Source organism: Rhodamnia argentea, chromosome 1 (assembly GCF_020921035.1).
Source record: "Rhodamnia argentea isolate NSW1041297 chromosome 1, ASM2092103v1, whole genome shotgun sequence".
In the NCBI taxonomy this organism is placed as follows: Eukaryota; Viridiplantae; Streptophyta; class Magnoliopsida; order Myrtales; family Myrtaceae; genus Rhodamnia; species Rhodamnia argentea.
In genome coordinates, this window is record NC_063150.1 from 10833036 (window position 1) to 10853233 (window position 20198).

The window sequence follows — 20198 nt, forward strand, 5'->3', positions numbered from 1 at the left end:
AGTTAAGCTTTCCTTTCTTATGACCAGAAAAAAGGGCAAAAGCCAAACAAACAAAAAAGAAAAAGAAACAGAAGAGACAAAAGAGAGAACATTGTCACTTACCTTTGCTCCTCCATGGGCTTGAATAACACTACACATGAATACGCTTCTCTTTGAATTTCTTTATCTACAGACCTGCACAACTCTTTCAATTCCTTGAAAAAAGTTTAATAACGTGCAAGCACGTAGACAGAAAAGGGAATCTTTTCACTTTTAGTCGCAAACAGTTCATACTATACAATGAAAATACAGAAAAAAGAATAAAATTAATAAAGGGAGAAAAAAAGAAGATACTAGCTCACTAGCTCTAGTAGCTGCTAATTTTGCTGATCACCTAATTTTATAGGATGTACACTTTGATGTTGCAAGTGCTCCTTCATGTTCGAATCCACAAGTAGATGATGAGCAATGAAACAACAACTAGTTAAAGGAACTTCACAAATGCGTAGCCTGGATTATGGTGGAGTCGAGGTTTGATTTCAACCAGGTCTCAAATCTTCCTTTCAGTTCACCAAGCAGGTGCGACAAATCCTGCCTCCACGACCAAGTAGGGTCATTAAGGGCACGAATGGAATTAAGACAGACAAGAAGGGTACCACCTTCATGCAAAAGGACCTGCATTTTAATCGAAACAGGGTTATAGGTACCCCAGGACAGATGCAAGAGATGCAAATGGAATGTGAATTGGGTCAATGTGAAGACTTTAAGGAGGCAGTGTAAGAAAGTACACAAAGTATTCTTCTCATGCATTATGGTCATTGAAAATATACATAGTACTAGTAAGTTAGTAAATCTATGATGCCCATAGTGAACTAAGAGAAACATTGCCGTCCCAGCTGCAACTAATAATCATATGAGAATCAAGGAAATAATTGAATGACAATTCCATGTGCAGGTGTAAATTGCACCATGCACCCTATTGTGATGGGCTGACAATATGAGAGAATTGCGCCATGCCCCCAAGCTGCAGCGGTTAGGGTCAATAGAAGCCCAACAAATAAACAAAATGGACCGGTCCATCACCAATACGAGGAAATTTGGTGAAGAACATATTGAAGTTTTCTGTTATCAAACATTACAGTCATTATCAACTCACATGATAGATTGAGAACCATAGAGATGGCTCAAACTAAATGATCAGAACGAATCATACCGTCAACCACAAGGGAAGCAAACCAAATACAGATGGTAAGGAGGCCAAAAATATGCAAGATAAAGCAAGAGCCACATTCTGCTTAACCTGCAAATAGATACTGTAAGAATCCATGACATGATGTCCAAACAGGTACAAGGGACGAACATTCTTAGAAAACATAGACAAGAATAAACGATAATCCATCAAAGTACCAGGGATGTCGTATGCCGTGACTTGGCAATAGAGAATGGAACACCCGATATGTTATCTCGCAGCAACAGCACATCAGCAACAGCAACAGCAGTTGCACTAGCACGTTGAGCAAGCACGATGCCCACAGTAGCAGCAGCAAGAGCAGGTGCATCATTAATACCCTCACCAACCATAATAAGGCCTCCCCCTGTAAACAAATTCTAAAATACTTTATCTAACAGTGACATGCTGGGCAAACACATCATGAACGAAGAATCAAAATTTATCCCCGAGAACAAATCGAGAGGCAAAAGGAATGGAGAAACTAAACCAGGTATTCCAATAAGCACAATGAAAGCCTATCGAGCAATAGGAGTGAAACCGGTGGACCAACTCCATTTTGGAAAGCAAGTATCTTGAGTCAAGCAATTAGAATGAGTAATAGGTCGAACGGAGAAAAAGCATAAAGAAGAGGAACTTGCAACTACTAATTCGTTTCGTAGTGTGGATACAGAAGAATCATCAAATAAGTATGTTGATTTTGGGGTCAATATACATCTGATGGTTTCCATGAGCTTAGCCAACAGTTGAAAAATTGAGTGTGCATCAAAAAATGCTTCGCAGTAGAGTGGAAACAACCAACACAAGACATCATGTATCAAACTTTCCAGTTTGAAGTGTCAAGAAAACACCAAATGTGCGTCCATTTTGGACTTGGATAGTCCATGTCTCTTAATAATCAGTTAAAAGCCAACTCATGGATCCCAAGGATGACATTGCACTCACCCAAGAAATATAAACTTAAAAATTCAGGGAGAGAAAGACACGCTAACAATGCCACACAATAGATGTTGCATGTTATATATTCCTGTTGAGTTTCATCTGAGCTAAAACAAGACAAACAAATATCAATCTTTCAAGAATCCCGGTGAATAAATGTAATAACTAGCAGATTGAGATGAAAAATACAGAAAAAGCATTTGCTACTCAGAAAAACAAACTACATATCCATAAGCACAAAAACAAACCTAACGCAAAACCACAATATTCATCATCCATGAAGAGTGATTTCAGGTTGGAAGATCACCTGTATCTCTTGGGATGCTTTTCACATAACTAAGCTTATCCTCAGGCTTCAGACCGCAATAAACTTCACCAATACCTACAGAATTTGCTACTCTCCATGCACTTGACTCATGGTCACCAGTCAACATTATTACACGCAGATTGGCTTCATTCTTCAATGCCGCAACCACTTCTGCAACCCCTTGCCGAGGTCTATCCTCGAGATGAATAAGTGTTATCTACATGAATTATTAGCAAGATCAGTATAGTACTTCAATTTTGCCAAAACTAGGGCTATCAAACGCGTAGTTTCAATCCATATGTATCTCTACAAGCTACATTAGTCAGATTCAAAGAATGGGTGGCAGGTGCCAACATGTATCCCAGCATCTTAGACATCCATTTCCAATTTATGGTATATATGTAGACCCACCAGTGTACCCAACGTTAGCTGGAAAACTAGGTTGAAAGTAAACACATTTTACTTGCACAAAGAGGACTACCAGCATCACTTGAGCATTACCTTTTTATTAACAGAAAGAGCAGCATGAACTAAATCCCTTCCATAGGAAGATGCGCTAACAGCCTCCTTTATCCTCCTTGATTCATCTTCAGCTTTAACAAATGAAGTTATAAAGTCGATGGAACCAAGTGACGCCTTCAAATTTTTGCCACGTCCACTTCCTGCCTATAGTGAAACAAAGAGAAACACAATCTGATATCAGTGAAAAGCAAGTTAAGGGATAAAGACAACTCACTCTCAATCTAGGGTTCATTGTATCAGCCATGTGATGAAAACTGACATGAAACATATAAAGGCAGACGAATAGAATTTACATTATGTTCAATGAACAAAATGATCATGTTGCAATGGAAGAAAATGGCAGTGTTATGGGACTCACGCCATTGTACATTGCTCAAGCAGGCATCTAGGACAATAAACCGCATCTCATTTGATTATGCTAGCGAAAATTTGAGATGAACAAAGTTGCCGAGAAAATATCCATTAAGTAGAGGTTCTTTAGAGCTGATAACATTTGGGAGAAAGCTTGTATTCATAATAAATGTTTACCAGCTGCAAATCTGCAGATCAGTGTCCTGGATCACCATATTTTGCAGACGAAAACTTTCAGTTTGACTAAGCCAACCAAAATAGTTTGGCTCTCAAAAAACAAATGCTTGAATCAAGCACAATGTGAATGTTAAGAACCCCACACTTAGCCCATCAACATATATAATAGGCAATAGTCACCAGAAAATAATTGATTGAGAAACATATAATACTGTAATTATGATCAAGCTCAGAAGTGAGAACTAGAGAGGGAAACTCTTTCCTCCCAATAAACTAACGGCCAAAACCAGAAAGGTTCGAGCTGACACAATCGTAGGCTTTTCCAAGTCTAGGTCGAAATCATCTATGGCTGTTGTTTGGCTTGTTAATGAATGTTTAGGAAGATGATTGAAAATCATAACAAAGTGAGGATGGCCTGCTCAAATTTTCACCATCCTTTGTGCTCTTCTGCCAACACAATTGATAAAAATGAGCATAAAGATCGAAAATAGATTTCCAAGGATAACTTTGCTTGGACTTTCCATCAGACTAGATCTATTGAAGAAAACATCAGAATGGTAAATAAACACGAGATTCAAGCTTTGTGATGTTCTTCTACAATCGAAATGAAACAATTGTAAGTAAGTTAGACAACTTGAAAGCTCTAAACCTCACAAGATCAAGCATCTGATCCAATTAGAGCAAACTTTCTTAAGATTGGAAGTTTCTCCGTTAAAATGATCTATGGCCCTCAACTTATACTCCAAACTTTGTGAAGTTCTTTTAGGATCAAATGAACACAGTTATAAGTAAGACAATTAGAAAGCTCTAGACCTCATAAAGCCAAGCATTTGACTAGCTAAACTTTCTTAGGATTCAAAGTTTGTTCTTTAGTATGAAATATGACCCTCAACTTGTGCTCGTGAAATTCTTTTTGGGATAAGGGCACAAACATACTGAAGCTTTGAAGTGTAGTATGAAGAGATTCCTGTGGAAGCAGAGAAATATGCCAACGGGCATTATGGAAGTATTTTGGAGCAAAGCTCATGCAACCCACCAGTAAGGTTTAACGAGTTCAAGTTCATTCTAGATGGACTATAGCTTAATTCCAGGGTACTTAGACTAAAAATAGCACGACCAGCACGACCAATGCATCAGCTGGCACCAGTTGTCATGTTAAACAGTAAATAGATACTTACGCAACAGCTTGCAGAGTGGTCTAATCAGTGGTTAGCTCATAAGTCATTCAAAAAATGTCAACTTTTGTTGCTTCCCATTATCATTCATTAATTTCCTTATAACCTAACTGCTTTCGCAATTTCTAACCTTTCAAGCCCTCACGAAGCTGTTGGTTCAGCGCCACTTCAAGCTGTGTGAGAGCCACTCAGAAATGCTGAAGTAGTGGCAGTTCTCATGTTCTGAACTAATCCAGTTGACAAGTAGTATCAAAATTGCAGGGAATTCCTCATAGGACATTTATAGGATGAAACCATGGTACTAGAACGTACATAAACTGATTTCACCAAATATAATCATTTAGATTTATTTGATGCAACTGCTCCTTGACCCAGGAGCATTTTGCGCATTACAATGAGATGTATTTGATACTTGAATATTGAAGGAGATGCCTAAATAGTTGGTACTTATCCTCGAGAGTCTATGAGTGTACTAGGAGATGCCTATGCAAAACGAATCAATTCTTAGGAAAAGGAACTCTTGAACAAAACTATTTGTACTGACTTCAACAAAGGAAACCAAATTCTTCTGTGCAATCTCCATATATGAAGTGGATTGTCCTACAGCCATACAAATAGTATATGGCTATTTTACCTCATACATTACGCAGCATAATAACATGGTGTTGACAACTTAAAACCTCTTATTCGACAGTTCGTCCATTAGAATTGATGCACCCTAGAATCTGCAGAGAAGCTGAGGTCTTCTGGGATTAATTAATCCTACAGAGGCTTGACCTCTTATTCGACAGTTCGTCCATTAGAATTGATGCACCCTAGAATCTGCAGAGAAGCTGAGGTCTTCTGGGATTAATTAATCCTACAGAGGCTTGACCTCTCAAACTTCTGTCCCTGTCAGTTATATACTATAATCTTACCCTTGACGACAAATTAGTGTCAAACCAGCAGGAAGTAGGACTGCCGTGATTGAAGAAACTCATAGCTAAGACATCCTCTTGAATATACCACAGAATTCAACCATGTGGCATTTACTTAGAGGAAAACTCAATCCATGTGGCTGCCACTATTAACACTTCTAACAGATCTAAGGGGGGGATAGAATGAGAATGCACAAAATAACAATGAAACTATGAAGCAAAAATTTGCAATAAAAAAATTCGGTGTCTCTGGAAATTCTACCTCAGTATTGTTCAGAGTGGCAATAAGACCTCTACCAGGAAAATACTCGAATCTCTCTACAGAAATGGAAGGAAGGTCCTTCCCCACACAATGATCTACGACAGCTCTGCAACAAACGAGAAAGGCGAGTTCTTTCTAAGTAGAGCAAAAAGTGTAAATAAATATTCAGAGACAATAAGCACACCACTTCAATCAAAATACAAGGAATTTCATATTTCAGACCAATAGAACCACTGTTTATAGCCGTATAGAACACTAAAATAGAGTACTTTTTCCTCTTGAACAAGGATGTGTAGTCATCTTCAACAGCCTAATTGGAGGCTTTAAAGAATGAAAGCTATTTATTGAATGTCAACAAACTTATTACAAATAATTTTTATAACAAAGTGTAGCAGCAGCCCATGCACAATAAGTAATTTTTCTCGGACACACATGTTCAGGAAAACTATTCCCAGAGCAAAGGAACTCCAACGTCATAGAGTTTACAGGAGCATAGAGAAAAAGACAATCAGGGTTCTGCTCAGTGTCAGGAGTGGAACATGGCCGTATTAATCACGTCGCTGGTGTTCTAGTTATCGCTATGCAAAATATTTTTTTGTCATCTCTCATAATAATGCAGCAATCTTATTATTGGGAACTGATATACATGTCCGATGCACCAAATGGATCTTTTCACTCTAGTGCATTTTACAATGTCAGAAAATTGCAATTGAGCACATAAAAGTAGTGGTAGATTTACAGACGTCCTCCCGTTACAGCCAACTAGAAATAAAGTCGGTGATGCTCATACGTGTACATGATGGACATTATTCACTGAAGATGGAATTTTAGTCAGACCTCGACTATCAAACTAGATAATGAAGTATATATCTTCTACCCTCCTTCATTGATCTGGATTGTCCACTTAGTAGCACTCGATTACTACGACTCCTATACATGAATGCCATGATGAGAAACATGTAAGGGAATACTCTAGAAATTGTTTTCTTATGATTGAATGAGGACGCTGAGATTTTTTTTAGCAATAAAATAATGGCTGTTGATCCATCCATCACATTTTACCTGACCAGTATCCTAAGATCCTGTCCAAAAGATATCCTCTTTATGGTTTTGACCTTTTCAAACTCTGCAATGAAGGAGGTGCTTCAATCTGCTGAAGCCACTCCTGAAACCTTATAAGAATCTTGCTCTTTCGACCCAATTGGTACCTTTTTTTATTGCTCGAAGACTCAATTGGTACCCTTTTTTATTGCTTGAAGACTCAATTGGTACTTCACAGCTGGTAATCTAGGGGTGAAATGCAAAGAAACTTATGACCTTGCTCATATGTTAAAAAATCCGCAATACACTAGTTCTAAACCGCTTCTACAGATTACAACCATATGTCACCAATCTGTAAGATCCAGCAATGAACCCACCATAAATGTTAACAAACGTCTATTCATAGCCTGCAACCTCGATCATTCACATCCTTATGCCTAATCAATTAGAACTTTGGGCTCTTCATATTTGATCAACTAACTGTAAAAAACCTTGCTATCCAAATTATGCTCTTTTAAGATATTGCTGACCTCTGTCATATATCTTAGCATTAGCACATTAAAGAACAGCAACTACAAATGCTATTCCACAGTACGTTTCCGAGAAGGAATATCTGTAAGGAAAGAATGTCAACATTCAACACAAAGCTGCTTCATATAGCCAGAAGTCTGGCAAAAACACGAAAATCAAGCAAAGTACCTTCCAATAGGATGTGTAGTACCCTTCTCCATTGCAGCTGCTACAGCAAGAGCTTCTTGTTCACAGCTTGGATTGCAACAAGAAACAATTTTTGATTCATCTTCTCTTTTTTCATGACCATAAATTGGTTCTACTGCTTTGAACATTAGCCCACCAGTTGTCAAGGTCCCAGTTTTATCAAATGCTACAGTGTGGCAAGAAGCTAGAGCATCCAAGACGTGCCCACCTTTCAGCAATATCCCCTAGTAAAATTGAGATGGTATTAGACATTACCAAAATCACGAGCAACTTACGTACTTCTCCCACTTATACAGGTGACGAGAAGTGGCTGTTATAAAAATAGACTCTTAAAGAGGTAAAGGCACAGAACTGTATATAATGCTGTATTGTTTAATGCAAACATGTGCAAAGCATCTTATGAAAGGGTATATAAACCTACGTTTGAAGATCTGTTGAGCTTTGCACCTAATTTAAGATATTTGGCCAAAAGATAGTGACTTCACACATAATGAGAATACCATATTCAAATATGCCAAGCATAAGGTCATGATGGTCATAAAAAATTTCTAAATGTCCAGAATTTACCAGTAATTGTACTAAACAGAAACGAAGAGCCAACATTTAATCAGGAAAGGAAATTATGCTATTGCAGTTAGTTGACAAGTACCTTTCTTGCACAGGAACTAATCGCAGTAGCATAGGCCAACGGAGCTACAGCTAAGGCACAGGGCGATGCTGCTACCATAAGGCCCAATGCTCTATATATTGACCCTCGGCAATCTGAATGATCATGAAATTGGAGGCTAGAATTAAAAGTGCAATTGTAACATTGCTGTAAGAGAAAGAGGTTATCTGAGGACTCTCAAGAGTCATGACCCGAGAGTAAGGCCTTTCTAATTCCACCCATAATCGATTATAGCTGATTAATACTCCTCATAAAAATTGTAATGATCTCCTCAATTTAGTCAGAACATTCCAAGTTTCTATAGAGATATTTTCTCATACTTGGATTTACTTAGTGTGGTCTTAATGATCAGTTCCGTTAATTAAGGTGGAATAAGTTTCAACTAAATCAAGCGATTGGATACATTCTTCAACGATGAACACTCATTAGCCCAAATTGATCATTCCCAGGTTGGAAAGGCCCAATTTCAGGAAATGACAATATGTGTGTGCATCCTTACTCAGTGCTCCACGTGCAATTATAGAATGAGAAGCCAAAGAGAATAATTGTTCCTATTGAGTGACCTAAGTTGTACTCAGCATTAGGAGATATGCTCGCGCGCATGTGCGGGGGTGTGTGTGTGTGTGAGAGAGAGAGAGAGAGAGAGAGAGAGAGAGAGAGAGAGAGCGTATCTGCCTTCTTAGGTAGTTAAGACCGTATCTGCCTTCTTAGGTAGTTAAGACGTACATGTTAACTATCAAGAATGGCAAAACTCCTATATATAGCTTGTCCACCAAATGTGCTGTATAAAGCACAGCTATGCAACAGCAGCATCTCCCTAAGCTAATATTTTGCATAATCTACTTTAACATTCTATTCTTCCAGCATGATAATTTGCTATTCACAGAGAAGGGATTGCTTTTCAGTGTAAACTATTAATCATGTGCAGGAGAATTTCAGAACCAGAAAAAATCCATGCACAATAGTTTGTCAGCCTATATAGTCAAAATCTTTCTAGAATACTCGTTAATTGCTAAAAGGAGGAGCCAACCAATGGTTAGGCTGTATGGAGGTTTCCTACACTCGTTCATCTAGTTAAAACCACACTTCCTCACTTATAAACAACCAGAATGAAAACAATGACCGTCTACCCAATAAAGCTGGTTACTTTACAAGCATAAAAATGACTTTGATGGAGACTATTCACAAAAATACTTCTGCACTGACATCATACCTGAGGTGCTAAAAAATGGCCATTTGAACAAGAGCGGGCCAACGATGGCAACTGCAACAGATAGAACTACAACCACCTTGCTATAGTGCTCCCCAAATTCATCAAGCCATCTTTGAAGCTTGGGCTTATTGAGTTGTGCTTCTTCTGTCAACTGTACAATTTTGCTCAGTGTTGATTCTTTCCAGGTTTTTGTTGCCTAAATGAAAGTTGAAAATTTGTTCAGGAAGAGAGAGCATAGACAACATGTGAGCACCTTATAGGCAGCATCATAGTAGGTACATTCTTTTGTAAAAGTACCAGGGAGTACTCAAAGGTCATCAGATGTGTAAGGTACATATAGCAATTGCTGGTATTTATAAGGTCAATAGTTATTGATTAAATCACTAATATAAAAGATTGAGTTAATTAATGAAAACAAAAGCTCAGTCATACAATTCAGCTTGTACTCCAACATCCAAGAATTCAAATTTAAAAGTGCAAGTTTGTAAGGACATTTCACTTTACTATACCTTAAGGTCATAAAACAACGAATCCACATTTCACAGAAATTTTTGAAAGCAAGCAGAGCCGAAATTGGCAAAGGGAAAAGCAGATAACACTATAAACAAGAAGATAGCTTCATATTCAGAAAAGATTAGAAACTATCGGTAGGACACTGAACATACCTTTACAACTATTCTACCATCCAAGTTCCTTGCACCGCTGGGAATCCTATCTCCACATTTAGCCTCTAATGGTTTGACTTCTCCAGTCAAGTGCTCAATGGTTATGGTTGCACTACCCTGGAGAACTTCACAATCTACAGGCACAGACTAACCAAGACACCAGCGTTATTCTCAGATGTCAGGAACTTTCAAGTCATAAAGAAAAAAAGCAAAAGGAAAATCATGAACTTTCAATAAGAAAAAAGAGAACTGCAGGAAGCACCGGAAGTGTAAAAAGTCTCAGGATCATAAATATAATCAACGGACTAACTAATACACAAAAAAGGTCAAGCTTCTCTTAACCAAGATTTATTTGTCAAGAATTCTGACGAAACATGATGATTCAAAAATGAATAAGGCAATTGGCCTTTACTGACCTCTCCAGCTCCAACCAAGATATAGGAGCCAACTGCCACATCATACACAGGAACCCTTCTGTATGCTAAATCAGTGAACTTAGGTGATTCCTCATCATCCACATCCAAGACAAGCGCAAAATCAGGATAATTTTCCTTCAGCTCTCTTACGTCAATCATTGATTGGCTGGTGAAGTACTCCTCAGCTGCAAACTATATGAATTAGATGGGACATTTCCAACTCGTACTAGGTGCATCAGAATCAGAATAGCTAGCTCTGCTCACCAATATGAGCCAGATTAAACATTGCCAGAAGTAAGCCTCCTTCCAAGGGGTTTCCCATGAACGTGGATGCAAAAGCTGCAAGAGCCATCAACACGTGGATGTTTACTCTTCCAGCAGCAATATCAGTGAGTGCATCAAGGGAAGCTGATACCTGAGATAAACCACAACACGGGGGATCTTTATCACGTTGAATAAATTTCGGAAAAATACAGAAACACACTCGAATAGAAGTAGACAGTGTGCCCCAATTTCAGCCAACAGTACAGTTGATTCGGTATTACTTTGTGTATCAACAAGCACAGCAAGAGCTGAGGCCTAATTCAGGGCCTATACTTTCCATTTCTGATAAATCTCCCTTTGAAACCAATGTAGCCAGAAAGCATAATCTACCTAAAACATGTCTCCACGGGGCTAATATCCGTTGTTTAACTTCAATGACATAACTCAATAACCCTTCCACAGGAAATGATTGTTCTGTAATCAGAAAAAAATCTAATCCGATTAAATTCATCAGATAATGCTTCAACTTTCCCCCTTTATTTGTTTACGACAGACCATACAATGTTGGAAAGCACAAAGAAATGGACAAAATCCGGGAACACTGGCTCCATCTTCGATCAATAAAGATTCGAGCGCATTTAGGTCGCGAACCAACAAGTAACATGAAAAGCCAGATAAAATTCTCACTCCGACGAGGGGAAATGCGAGGAGCATCAAAGAATTCTGAAACGGCTTCACCACCGGCTTCGGAATCAAGTAAGGGCAAGCAGCAGCAGCTAGAAACAAAGCCGCCGAGCAACAGCACATCTGCAGATTCTCCCTCAACAAATTCGCCAAGTCCACCCATCCAATTGCCCTCGCGAACTCGCCCAACGCTCTCTGCGGTCCAGTCAGCTTCGCGTCTCCTCCGTGGTGGTGGTGGTGGTCGTGGTGGCTGTGGTGATGGTGGTCGCGGTGGGGGTCGTCATCGTCATGGTGGTGGTGATGGTCGTGGTCGTGATCACCAGCTTTGGCGACGGGACGAGATCGCAAATCGCGAGGACAGCCCGAGAAACGGACTCGCAGCAATGAATCGTGGAAGCTGGAGTGGCCGGAAGCGCGAAACAGCGGACGGGAAGCGTCGACTCGCGGTTGCGTGACGACGGTGCGAGAGGTCGGGGATTGGAATCTGCACAGATTGATGGCGCGAGGGAGGGCTTCCATTGGTGAAGTATCGAGCAGAGCTCAGGCCATGAACTGAAGTGGAACGAGGAGGAGGAGGAGGAGGAGGAGGTTGGCACGTCAGTTGGAATCAGGCCTCGCTCGTTTTGTTCAAAACGGGGAGGGGGAGTGAGGTGATACTATCAACACCATGTCCTCATTGTTTGCTCTGCCACATCATCATCAACGTGCCATTTAGGAAGTTCCGACATTCTTCGAGGCCTGCGTATCGTGTCGTACGCATGTTGAATAGTTACACTCTCCAAAATGCGATTGATACGTGATCAGTACTTAGACACGCCAATTACAAGCGAATCCTACATCTTAACGCATACGAGATCGATTTTAAGTATTTTTAACAAATTAAAGGTTAAAATATAAATCTATAAAAAATAAATATACTTAAATCATATATTCGATTACTCCAAATTTAATATACTTAGCTAGCCCCAAAAAAATTTAATTGTAAATCTCTAACAGAAGAAGGAGAAACTCACTATTAATATTTTCATATATACGTGATAATTTATTATGCCTATATAAAAATATACATTTAATAAATAATGTGTCCCAACTTGACGGAATTCTCTATTTTTTGAGAAAATACGTGTCGGCATGTCGTATCGCATGTAGCGTATCAATATTAGTCCTACTTTGCCTGCCATACATAGAGTTCTTGTCTTTGGTCATATAAGTTTAACTTCCACTCTATTAATCGAAAAATGACATGACAAGAATATGGACTCAAGCCATAATAGGAGTACGGATTTTTTTTCCTTTTGGTGGTCGAGTTTCTGTTATAATTTTTTTTTCACTAAGGTTCTGTTTGATTCGTGAAAAATAGAGATTTGAAAAATATTTTTCTAAAAATAATTACTTATATCGTTTAAGATAATTAATTAATAATTTTTTTTATTATCGATATTAATTTGTATCTAAATATTTTCTTGGACGATAAAAGTATTTTTTTTTTTGAAAATTTTTTTTCAAATCATTCATTTTGTATGAAATAAATAGAGGCTAAGTGTCTTAACTTTTTTTGAATATGGATCGACTTAGATCTCTCCCTTAAGATCGCGACCGGAAAATGCCAACTAGTTGAGACTGAGTTTTTGGTCAATGCCACCAAGATGATTAGAAATGTTCACCCAATTTCATTCGAAGAGTCTCTCCCCTAAACAGATTATCCTAGGTCGACTTAGGTAGATGATGTTTTTTTTCATTAAACCGGTATAGTTGGATGGTCGTCTTTGTTGTTCGTACATGCTGCGGTTTAATTAGGTCACGTGCAACGACTATGATCTTTTTCTCGGTGCGAGAATTCAAATCTTGTATGTACAGCTTTTGGGCTGGCTATTAAAAAAATTGACAAATACTTTGCAGTGATTTAAATTTACCACTTTTGGGGTAGTTAGATTAATTTTGGATTTATTGCATTATGTTGTAACAGTGACTAAGTTGGATCACGTGCAACGCTATTCCCGAAAACTAATAGTGCGGTTATTTTAGCACGGCTCATAAAAGATAGATTATCGCTTGTCAAATTAACATTATAAGAGGAGGAAGTTCTACGGTATATAAATTCCTTTCTTTTCACTTAAATCCTCAAACCGGCTTAAAAAGTTCAAGATAGTTCCAGAACTAGATGATGATTGCATGGGATGTGATGTAACACGTCCAATCTTTGTTCCTCTCACCGATAATTAAAATTCACAAGCTCTAATATAGAACTTCAGATGAAAAATTCGACTGACCGATTGATGTAAGTCGGTCCGATTTGACATGGACACATTCAATGAAGCAAAGTAATACAATACTGGCCTTGCTGGCCAGCAAAAACCCTTTTTATTCCGAACCCCAACCTCAAACCCCAGGGAATGACAACAAATTAACTTTTGATGTTGCAAAGAATAAAAATCAAACAACCAAATAATGAAAGGAACCATAAAATATTCTCAGTTTGAGCTAGCAATCAAAGTTCGGTCATCACTGGTTCTTCCCCGTGACGTGCCCGTGTCCTTCACCGGGGGCCGGGCCCGAGTCCTTAATCCCTCCGAGCGTCTCCGAGTTGGTGAACTTGTGTCCCTCACCCGGGCTCGGCCCAGATTGCTTGATGGCCCCAAGCGACAGCCCGTCGAAGAACCCCCCGCAGGCAACTACCGCCGGGGCTTTCGTCTCCATCACATTGAAGGGTCGAGCTTCGTTCGAAACGAAAACGGCGCTGAGCAACGCCAGGACCAAGAAAACGCGGAGAGCCCTGGTTGCGCTCCTCATGTTCGATGAAATTACTGACAGAGGCGATAAAGAGCAAACCTTTTGATTAGTTTTGAAGCGAGCTTGTGATGCGGACTCTACGGCCGAATGCGTGCTCAATATATAGTGCGAGCTACGAAGAGTTTCGTTTGACCGGCTCTTCTTGATGGTCCCGATTTCCTCCTCCTCCTCCTCCTCCTCCTCCTCCTTTTCTTCATACGATAGCTAGTCTTTCCACGTTCAAAGGCAACGTGGGGATTGCATTTGTGCACGCAGGCAGCTTGAGGAAGCAACGAGGGAGCTTCTGTTATGACCGGAAGAAGCTGGGGAAGAAGGAAGAATGTAGCACGACGACTGATTGACCGTTTACTAAGGCATGTCTGTACTCATCTAAAAGGCTGGATTCACATTATATTACTCTATATCACCCAAGTAGACGCTAGAGAAACCAAGTTTGAAGGTCTAGAAGAAGAGAGACGGAAGTTGGACTGTTATTTCTAAGCCCAGTTTTTCAGCCGGCGAGCTTATATAGTCTAAGCAGCCATGGAGAAACGTGGGTTTTCCGCCCAAACCGAAGACCAAAGACCACGGGGATGAAGGTGTATTTCGTAGACTTTTTGGGTCCATCGCTTGAATTTTCGCAAGCGGACAAATCTCCCAAATGTCGTCATTAGTGTTGACTTGAATTCGACTTTGAGAGCAAAAGTCGTGGAAACTCCACAATCTACGAAGTTTGGGAAAATTATCAAAAAAGTCCTAAATCTTTTACACTTTTATTAATTTAATCCTAAACCTTATAAATTTGTTGATTTAATTCTAAATCTTTTTATTTTTTACCAATTTAGTTCTATTAGTCGGAAATCACCGATGTGGATGTACGTCGCTTTACGTGGCACCGCTAGTATTGACGTGGATAATTTTTAATATCATTAAATATTTTTTTTCTTATTATGTTTTTATTTTTCAATTTTCCTTTTCTTTTTCGCTCCCTCACCTGGCCTAAACCACTGCCGGGGCCGGCGGGGTTAGCCCTCGCTTGAGGTTGGCGAAGGTTGAGGCTAGGTGAGCGAGGGAAAAAAAGAAAAGGAAAACATATTAAAAACATTCGCAAAAATATTAAGATATTATAAAAATTATCTACGTCAGTGCGAGTGGTGCTACATAGGATGGCCGGTATCCACGTTAGTGATTTTTAGACATTAGGGCTGAATTGGCAAAATGTGAAAATGTTTGAGACTGAATTGACAAAAGCGTAAAGGTTTAGGAGGTACAATTTTTCCAACAAAGTTCAATGATCTGATGTTAAGAATCACAACGATTGTTATCGGCAAAACAAAATGATAATGTTAGATAAACAGTTTTTCCAACAAAAGTTTTAGTTAAATAAAAATTGTTGCGACCTAAAAATATTGGCAAGATCCTTAGGTCAATGGATTATTAGATTCATTATTCGATTAACCTAATATAGACTCTCCCAAGCTTTACCAAATCACAACTTTGGTTCGTTGTTCAAATGATTTTTGATTTGGAGGCGCCGCTGATCATTTTTGGTTGATTAGGAACTTAAACAAAGTATCGGGAGAATACTTTATTTTTACGAACAAGAGATTTTAAGTTCGGGGACTTGATTACATTAATTACAAATTAATGCCCTTTCAATGCCTCAATTTTCGTGAAAAATGTTAAGTTTGGCAACTCAAATTGAATTAATATCACTTAGAGTTCAGGAGATTGAGTTATTTTGGATTTTCGCTTATTTAAATGAATACGCATGGATGCAATAATGACATGGAAAACGATACTAAATGACATGAAGATTATACAAAATGACATGAGAATCTAAACATGCAAAACTGATGAGATATTAATGCAATTATGGCGTGGCATACAAAACCGTTTATTCTAACTATATGAATGACATGACATTTATGATGTGTTTACTAAACTACATGACTAATGGCATTTATACTAACATGACACGCAAATAATGACTAAACATTAGAAATAACTTATGAATGCAAAACACATGCAAATGGCGTGGCATAATGACGGGCAAATAGGACATGTCAAAACATGCATGGCGTGCAAATAATGACATGGCAAAATAGATGGATAATGCGGTGCAAAAAATATATGACAATTTAAGACATTGATTCTAACCTATATGATAATACAACATGAGATATGCAAAATATGAAATGCAAATATGCGAGCATGAAAATGTGATATGCAAATGTGCGAAAATATGATGTGCCAACATGAAATATGATATTCAATGCGAATGATTTTTTCGGGTATTTTCCACATGAATTTTCGGCATTTAAAGATGATTACCATTGATTCAAATTTCTTTATTTTATTCCAAATAATCCATGAGATAAGGCTTCTAAGAAACCCTATCTTCCTAAAATTTAATTAGATAAGGCTTATAAGAAACGATATCTTACTAAATCTTTTAGGAATTTTAAATTACATGAAAAACAAATCAAGATATGGATCCAACCAAATATCATCAGAATTTTCAACATTGAGAAGCAATCAATCAATCAAGACAATCCATGAATATCAACTTCTATTTTTTTTTTCTTGAAAATTGCCTCCCTAAATCCAAGTCGGCTTATTGAAATTATCGGATTGAATCTAAGTCATCATAGATTGGATCGACTAATTTCCCGTATTTCACTAAACCAGAGGATCCTATCCAAATAATCACGGATAGGACTTGTCCGATTCAGAAAATACATTGCCTTTAGAAAAGATACTTCCCTAAATTGGATTGGGATTTAATTCTGAAAAAAAAAAGTATGCCCAAAATATGAATCAATCCCATTCAATTCAAGCAACAATTTTCGAGCTTCAATGAAGATTATAATGGAGTATTTATAGAGAAACCTAGCTAGCTTAGGATTCAAATTTCCTAATCCTAGTTGGAAAAGGTTTCCTCTAAAAAATTCAGAATTTATTAAGCCTTTAAGAGTCCAATTCCCTTAAAACTCCTCCATATTTTCGGCCACAAGGAGAGTTCATTGGGCTAGCTGAATTTTCACTTCTCGCGGGCTATAACATGCTTTTCTCGGGCTCAAATCGGGCTTTAATCAATTCATTGGATAATTAATTAAATGCCTTTAATATTTAAATGAGCAAAAACGGGCTGAATTAAATCTAAAAATAAGTCTGAGCCTTCATAAAATTTTCAGCACACTCCTTAGCCCTAGCTGAAGTTTTTCATGCAATACCGAGTCCAATGCTTGTCAATTTAAGCTTTAATTTTCACCGTTGGTGCGAAATAATGCAAATGCAATGCATGAATAAGAAAATCAAATATGCTACGTATGAAAACTAATTAATTATCCTTACCAAAAAAAAAAAACTAATTAATTATTTTTTGACGAGAGCTAAAACTAATTCTCATTTTTAAGTAAAATAAATGATTTAAGGGAAAATCAAAATTTAGGTGTCGACAAAAATGTGCCAATAACGTGTCTTTAGAATACTTCTTAACACTCCTTCTCGAATGGAAACAAATCCCTTACACGAGCAGGACTGAATGAGAGCAAACAAGAAAACAGTAGTCCTTCCTTATTGATCCGATTCTTGGTAGTGGTTGTGACCAAGAATCAGAACAAGTACTTTTGTTAAGCCTAGTGTAGATCGTGTAGGTCCACCGGAGAAACATGAGCTGCCTGATCAATGTGATCTTTTTGTTCCGATGGGGGAGAGACAGGATCGATGTGGTTAATTTGTGTATTATGGAGGAAATCATGCTTGATTATGGGCAGAATTCTATGAAATTCGACCTATGGTTGATTAAGCATAACTGGTGCCTGGCAAAGAAAGTGATCCTCACGGCACAATTTCAATGTAGCGCCTCTTTGTTAGGGTCGTAATGGTCGGATCCTACTGAAAGCGCTTGACTACATACATGACATCTCTTTGGATACGGGATGGTTATGAAAAAAGTCCTAAACTTATTTCAACCGTGCCAATTTAGTCATAAACTTTTTTTCCTACCAATTCAGTTTTAAACATTTTGCATTTGTGCCAATTCAATCCTTCCAGTCAATTTTGGTAGAAAATAGTTAACATGGCACGATCGGTGCCGACGTGTCAATTTTTAATAATATCGGCGCTAAGGGTGAAGGTTGCCCTTGCTGGGCACAATAACAAAAACAAGAAAAGAAGAAACAGAAACATGGAAACAAAATAAAAAGAAAAGAAAATAAAAAAATAGTAAAAAATTATCCATTTCAACGCCCGCCATGTTATGTATGATGATGCCATATCTCTATTTGATTGCGCATTGAAAAAGATTCAATTTTTCGTAACCTTTTTAACTGAATTAAAGAAAAGTGCACGATAAATACGAATTAAGGCCTAATCGAAGAGTTGTGGTTCTGGTAGGGTGTCTTGAAATGTTAATTTAAGCTAGCCAACAAAATGACATTTTGTTGCAAATTAAACTCTATTGTTGCTAAGCAACGAAAATTGGCCATTAGTGGCTTGTCCAAGGGGTGATCCATGCCCTTCACCAGGTGGACTTGGTCCCGATGAGTCTACTACTCGGCCATTGCTGGCTTGTCTCGGATTGGTCCGTGCCCTTCACCAAGTGGACTTAGGCCCGATGAGTCTACTGCTCGATCATCACCGGCTTGTCCCGGGGCTGATCCATGCCTTTCACCAGGTGGATTTGGTTCCGATGAATCTACTACTCGGCCATCACTGGGTTCTCCCAAGGTTGATTCGTGCCCTTTACCAAGTGGACTTGGTTCCGATGAGTCTACTACTAGGCTATCATTGGCTTGTCCCTGGGTTGATCCCCGCCCTTCACTAAGTGGATATGGTCCCAATGAGTCTACTACTTAGTCATCACTGGCTTGTCCCGGGGTTGATCTGTGCCTTTCACTGGGTGGACTTAGTCCTAATGAGTCTACTACTCGGCCATCATTGGCTTCCCACGGGGTTGATCTGTGCCCTTCACTAGGTGGACTTAGTCTCGATGAGTCTACTTCTTGGTCATCATTGGCGTGTCCGGGGGGTGATCCATGTCTATCTAGCACTAGGTGGACTAGGTTCCGATGAGTCTACTACTCGGCCATCACCGGCTTGTCCGGGGTCGATCCATGCCCTTTACCAGGTGCACTTGGCCTCAATGAGTCTATGACTCGGCCATCACCGGCTTGTCTCGGTTCGATCCATGCCCTTCACCAGGTGGAATTGGTCCCGATGAGTCTACTACTTGGCCAGCCCGTGTGCTGCACACAATTATGCGACGCCACTTCGAGGAGACTTATTAGGACCAAGTTCACCTGGTGAAGGACACGGATCAACCTCGAGACAAGCTAGTACTAGCTGAGTAGTAGACTTGTTGGGATCAAGTCCCTCCGGTGAAGGGTATGGATCGAACCGAGACAAGCTAGTGATGGCTGAGTAGTAGACTCATCGGGACCAAGTCCACCTGGTGAAGGGCATGGATGACCCCGGACAAGCCAATGATGGCCGAGTAGTAGACTCAATAGTGGGGGTGATCCGTGCCCTTCACCAGGTAGACTTAGTCTCGATGAGTCTGCTTCTCGGCCATCACTTGCTTGTCCCAGGGTTGATCCGTGCCCTTTACCAGATGGACTTGGTACCGATGAGTCTCCTTGAAGTGGCGTTGTGTAATTGTGTGCAGCACACGGGCTTGACCCGTATTGCTTGATGGGTCCAAGTGATGACACATCAAAGAACCTCCGCTATCCACTCCAACAGGAGCTTTCTTCTCCAGTACATCGAAGGGTCGAGCGTCAGTTTCGATGAAAATAGCGTTGAGCAATGCCAGGACCAAGAAAATGTGGAGGGCCCTCATTGCACTTTGTATGAGTTGATCTTTGTTAATGTTGCTTGGCAATATAAGAGAGGTAATTTA

General features: G+C 39.2%; 1 protein-coding gene across 1 annotated transcript; it reads right to left on the reverse strand.

Moving 5' to 3' along the window:
- Positions 1-231: 231 nt before the first annotated feature.
- LOC115747064 (probable cadmium/zinc-transporting ATPase HMA1, chloroplastic) lies at positions 232-12163 on the reverse strand. The gene is made up of 13 exons (XM_030683095.2): positions 11528-12163; positions 10841-10991; positions 10577-10761; positions 10161-10307; positions 9496-9691; positions 8265-8377; positions 7598-7839; positions 5858-5963; positions 2955-3119; positions 2454-2670; positions 1387-1574; positions 1193-1279; positions 232-654 (listed from the first exon to the last, which is right to left on the reverse strand). Exons 1-13 carry the CDS (start codon positions 12041-12043, stop codon positions 475-477), a joined length of 2493 nt encoding a protein of 830 aa, XP_030538955.1. The 5' UTR covers positions 12044-12163; the 3' UTR covers positions 232-474.
- Between the last annotated feature and the right edge of the window lie 8035 nt (positions 12164-20198).